Source organism: Haliotis asinina, chromosome 4 (genome assembly GCF_037392515.1).
Source record: "Haliotis asinina isolate JCU_RB_2024 chromosome 4, JCU_Hal_asi_v2, whole genome shotgun sequence".
In the NCBI taxonomy this organism is placed as follows: domain Eukaryota; kingdom Metazoa; phylum Mollusca; class Gastropoda; order Lepetellida; family Haliotidae; genus Haliotis; species Haliotis asinina.
Genome location: NC_090283.1, coordinates 35,713,967 through 35,720,123, shown reverse-complemented (window position 1 = coordinate 35,720,123; position 6,157 = coordinate 35,713,967). Strand labels below are relative to the sequence as shown.

General features: G+C 40.5%; 1 protein-coding gene across 1 annotated transcript; it reads right to left on the bottom strand.

Annotated features, from left to right (window-relative positions):
• Positions 1-665: 665 nt before the first annotated feature.
• LOC137280913 (uncharacterized) lies at positions 666-5,864 on the bottom strand. Its single transcript, XM_067812098.1, has 3 exons — positions 5,759-5,864; positions 5,208-5,466; positions 666-4,470 (listed from the first exon to the last, which is right to left on the bottom strand). Exons 1-3 carry the CDS (start codon positions 5,862-5,864, stop codon positions 666-668), a joined length of 4,170 nt encoding a protein of 1,389 aa, XP_067668199.1.
• Between the last annotated feature and the right edge of the window lie 293 nt (positions 5,865-6,157).

Below are 6,157 nucleotides of genomic sequence, written 5' to 3'. Positions count from 1 at the left end.
TTGTCTTTTTGAACATTCCTGCTGTTTTTTCTACTTGCAGTGTATGCATATTCCAGATGTTATTTGCCTCCTGCTGGGTGTTTATTAATATGATTGCAAGAGAAGTGTATTTGCTTTAGTATCAAATAGTGAAGATACCAGGTGTTCGTAATGATAGTTATGATAGATCCCCATGAACACTAGTGAGGAATCTTTCTTACAAGGCACAGAATATTTCCGGTTTACAGTATACCAATACTCATACAGTCTGTCTCTCAGACAGAAATCAGTTGTATAGAAGAGTTTTCTTTGTTACAAATCCTGTATTTCAAACGGTTTAGATCATCCATATTCACACTTACACCCAATATGATATTTTGCTGAAGTGACAAAAATACCCTACAGTATACACAATGCGTAATACGAAAAAAGAGATTGACAACAAAAATGACTGGATCAGATTCATTTATCAAAGAAAGGAACAGATCATAAATGTAAGTTCTGCATGACATTATGCGATTTACAGGGTGTGATTGTGTATAGTGCTACAATACGACCATTGTAACTTTGTACTATCAAATATCAATGCATACTAATACAAGAACAGCATACAGACTTCCAAGAAAGTACCTAAGAATAGTCTTTGGTGTAGAATGATGCTATCCGCATACCACCAGTAGGAATAATTACTGTTTCTTACACAATGCACACTGTATTCTCCGAGAGTAATACTGAGAGGCATACCGCTCCTGCAGTGGCATTGTGCTATTTTGGTCAAAGCACGATGTTTCCTTCATGGATCCATCCCGGTTCTCAGCTAAAACACATTTCCTGTCACTTTCATGCTGTCCACAAGAAGGAGGCAAAGGATACTTATTAGGTTCTACCAGCATTTTGTACCGCTCATAATCTGTATCAGGGTGTCGTGGGATAGTGCATATTGGTCTAGTGGGTACATCATGGTCTTTTTCTGAAACACTGCCAATGTATCCTTGAGGATGGAGGGATTTGGAGACATCTAAGGTTGGCGAATGACTATGCACAGAGGTTCTTATCGTGACAGGCAATTGGGTTGCAACGTTGTGGTCAGTCGTGTGTGGTTTACTACTGCTGATGTCAACAGTGAAGTTCACATCTCTTATATTGGAACTGGATGTATGGCTTGGCCATAATTCTGGCATTTGGTAGGCTTTTTCAAATGAATTGTCATGCATTGCCTCTAAAATACAGTTAGTTGCAATTTCGTAAGCCTCCAGTTTGTACAGAGAATCCTGTTTCTGTGTATAATTCCTACCCGTCAAACCTATTTCCTCCAGTTTAATCTGCAACTGAGCAAACGCCTTTTGGATGAGACTACTAGTAGTTGCATTGATCCTTTCCCTGATTTCACTCTCAGAAGAAGGTGCTGCTGGAAGAGGTTTATTTGAAGACACTGACATATTTTGGTCTCTACAATGCATCAGGTGCGTTGCCATTTCCTGCTCAGCTCTATTCAAGATTTTGTGTGCAAGCTGTTCACATTTTCTAGACAAAACCAAAGCAGCAACAAATGCTGATGCTGTGTTGTGTACTATTCTGTCATTAAGGCAACACGTGCTTGCATTGCTGACACTGTATGCTTTTGTATCAGGTTTGGTTGTGTTGTCTGTTGACGTTAGGGATGAAACAGACTTCACTGTTTGAAGTTCCTCACATTCAGTTTTGCCTCCAACCTCTTTCATTACTTTACATTCTTCACTTTCAACACCACATACGTTTAACTGATGGGATGAGTCAAAGAAGTCACCATCACTCATCTCTTCTCTCAGATCAGTTTGTAGACCTTTCTTATTTGACATCTGACCTTTTTTACTGAGAGCTTTTCTATGGTCAGAGCCCATCTCAGCCAAGCTTGTAATGCCAGTTAAAACTTCAGTGATGTAATTCTTGGTATACTTAGCTACTATCTGACACAACTGTTCATCTGTGGCACGCTTAATGACTGACAGGTCTCTGATTCCTGGTAGCTTGCCTTCATTTATTGTTCCAGAAGCAGTGGATATAATACCTGAAGAATGCATCTTCTTTGAAATATTTTTTCTATTCCATTTGCCTGCGTTCACACCATTGCCATTGAGACGTGACATGACGCTTTGGGGATCTCCACATTTTTCCACTTGCCGATTACATGGCTTTTGGGAAGGTCTTTGCTTTGTTTTAGTTTTTGCTCTTTTGGTATTTGCTGTCTCTACTGTTGTCCTATCTGCTCCTTGTGAAAGATCCTGTGGCATCTGATCTGATTTGCCTTCAGCAAAAACCGAACTGTAGTTAGTAGAGCCCTGTTTTTCAAGAATATTGTTTGGCAAAATGTAGACAGCATACTCCATCAAACCTTTTTGTGATCCAATATTGTTGAAGAAGTTGTTCTGTTCTCCTTTAGGACATGCCTTGTTCTTACGTTTTCTTTTCCAGAGACTGTTTTTCTGTTTTGAGCTACCCCCTTTAAACATATCACAATCTTCTGAGATTGATAATTCATCACAGTGATCTTCAGCTGGAACAAGTCTTTCATACGTTGCAAAAGTTTTTGGATGTCCTACTTTTCCATGTATCTCACACAGAATAGTATTTGGCGAAGAATGAATAGCTAGTATTCGTTTCTGTTCGACGTGGCACGCATTCCTTAATTTGCTGTGATATGATTGTTGATGTTCATTGTTCACAAATGGTACCGTCGTTGGCGGGATGGCAGACGTGCAAAGTGGTGAAGTTGGTTGGAGTACACATTCACGGCAACCAGTTTCTGAATCAGTCTCGAAAGTTTCGACTGTGTCATCTGCATCACATGGTTGTGAATTAGGTACCATGTTGTGGTTAGTGGCAGGAAGTACACATTCAGCCATATCCTGTAATTGTTGAGCAATAGGTGTTTCCGTTATACAGACGGGATACGGCTCTTTAGGATGCCACTTTACTTCTGCAACCCCATTTTCATCTGCATTTAAAGACACGTTCGCAAATCTGTTATCTTTGTGTCTCCTCAATCCATTGAAACTTCTCTTTTCAGCGTGGTTAATACATTGACTTTGCTGCACTGCTGGTATGAGCCGATCTTGACAAGGTGTATTTAATGTGACTTTGTTCTTTTCACTACAATGACCCTCGTTTGCATCTATAGCTTGTTCAGCCGTTTCCCCGTGTGTTTTGTCAGGTGTGGAAGCCATGTCTATACATGATTTGAAATCAGACCACGATTCAAATTTCTTGATGACATTCTTCACCCATGCAGATTTCACAGGTGGTTTCGCAAGGACAATGCTGTCTGCAATAGACGTTTTGTGCTCTTCATTATCTCCTAGGTTTTGCTCATAAAGTGGTGTTTTATAATTAGCTCGATCCTCGTCCACTGGATGAGGCATGACATTAAACATATTTCTTTGCATCTCATTTGCAGTCTCCTGTAGTGACACAGCAATTGCCGTTTTAGCAAGCCCGTGGGCCACATGTTCAATAATCGCCCTTGATAACTGAGGCCGAAGTGAACTTTTGAATCCACCGCTGTAGGATGTGTGCGGCGAAACATTATCCGAAGTGTGTGAAGATGAATGAGTAGATGAATACAACAATGACTTCTCAATACGCTGGTATCGAGTGATACCGTCGGAAGCTAATAGACTTTCCTTTTTGCTGCAGATAGCCCTGGGCATTATCACAGATGTAGTTAGGTCATATGAGATTGGACCAAGTTCATCACAGAGTGTTTTGTGTGTTTCAGTGTCTGCCACGTTGGAAGATACAATAGACACACATTTTTCATTTGAAAGAGTCTTACATAGGTCCACTAGTTTACCAGTACGCTCAACGTTTACCAAATCTTGGTCCTCTGACGATGCCTCATCTGAAGGTTTCTCAAGTGCAGTCTCCACTGACTGTGAGGATAGTTTGTCTTGAAGAGGACAGAAAGTTCTGTCGGGTCTGTCAACCAGCATATTACTTCTGCTTTGTGATTCTCCTTTGAAAGTAACAATATGTGTCTCCTCGCTGTTTGCGCATAGTTCACTCAGTGAAAGAATGTCTTCATCATCCTGAGGAACGATAGATTCAAAATCGCATGTCTCATCAACAGATGATGTATCACAAAAGCTTAGGCTGGGGCTCAGACATGATGGCCAATTGTTCGAATCCTGGAAACGCTGACGTTCATCGGTGATAGATGAAATAGTCGATTGTAATGAATGAAATGAACTTCCGGTCTCTGTTTGACCCTTTTGAATATTTGACCCCTCAGTCTGACTTTCTCCCATGCATGTGAAGCAACCTGGTACACGATGTGCTTTGTTAGGTTCAGCATGCCCATCTTTATCCCATTCAGACGCACTCAAGATAGCAACATTTTCACCACTAGTGGAGAGTGGGTAGATGGAACTGACATCACTGACATCGCTGTTGGAAACTCGGCATGTAACTCGGGGTGTGTCTACAAATGGTGGAGACCAGGATCCATCTATACCAACATCGAAAGTTGAAAGATAAATGAATCGTTAAGTTACAACATTTCATAAATTGATTCAGGGGGGATATGATATATTTCACCAGTGCAACAGGAGGATACATTCGTCAGATGAGAAAGAATACTGCATTGATTCTTAAGTGACTGATCTCTTTCCTCCTTTCATTTAAAAGACAAAACAAATACTTATGTCAATCTATTGTTCTGATGAACTATGTTACTGCTCTGTAACTTGAAGAACAATTGTGTTCTTCTTACTGCAATGTTGTGGCTTAGGGTGATAGTAACTGGCCAAGCAGGACTGTCCATAAGATCGCTGTCGCAATAATTTTGATTAAACATCGTAGTTCGATCAGGTTCGATACCGCTAATGTACAGAACGAGAGACTGGCATGGTAGTGTTTGGAGCCTTGATGCAATGCGTCTGATCTGAGCATCGACCAGAACGTGTAAGCTCAACGCAAAACGTGTCAGATGAAACCTTAACTTTACATGAAAAATGCCCCTAGGTTTAGTTTGGTCATTACAATCACAGTTATTGTGTTGTCAAGGTATGGGAGTTATGACAGTCATGGCAATATGATTGATTTAAGTAACAGTGCAAGTGGAAAGCTGACGTGAACTATTTTTCCCGACCACTTACATAGCAACCGCCGTAGATAAGATACGTAACAACAGCCACGAGAACAACTGGCTGATTCATCATGGGTCATCATCAAAGGCATATTGTCTGGGTCACTCACCTTCACAAGATGCTGATGAGGCTGTTCCGGGTGAGGAATAGTATCGACCTTCCTCAACAGACGATTCACTTTGCGAGAGAAACAAGTCTCCGCCACTTCCACCAGATAAGAAGACATTAGACCCAGTCGAGTGATGGCTTTGAGACAGGAATGTAGAGCTATGGCAATCAGAAGTTTCAGTGTTGCTTGATGGAACAACCTTTACCTGCGATTCCGGAAAAAGGCAGTAACCTTCCTCGGCAAAGTCATCTTCTCCTACAAATGGTTGACACGTTATAGTTTAAACTGGATACCATGGCGTCGCTATCTTTTCTATCTCTGAAATCGGTTAGGTGCTCTTCATACATACTACATTATACTCTACTTATGTATTTGAAATCAGAAGACCCTTATCTGTGATATCTCTATTCATCCTAAAGGCTTATAATTTTGTACGTTTGGTGAAGAAGACTTGTAACCATTTCACAGATGAAATATGCTTCCAACCTCTGAAAAGTATTATATGGGTAAAACGGTGGGTAGTATGTCACACTGTGGCGTCTGTTACCTTGTTGATGTGGGTCTCTGGAGGTATGTTCAACATCAGAAGACAAACAGGTGTGTTGTGTCGGCGCGCCTGGTGGTACAGGACGCATGGGCCCCCACTCTGACATACTGCTGAAATTAAACGGAAAAACAACATTTTGGGAAATCCCTTTTCACAGCTGCATTGCACTTGTAATCATTTAATTTTAATATTTGTTAGTCATTTGCATAAAGGTTTGCTATAAGCAACGGTTCTAAGAAATGAAAAAACCAACCATACAAAAGACAAACTATCGATCGTGACAAGTACTCTAGCAAAGTCTGTTTATGTACAGATTCACTAATAATCACATGGAAGAAATCTACTTGTAACGAAGTTTCAATAAAGTATACATATAAAGTCAATGGAGTATACAATAAA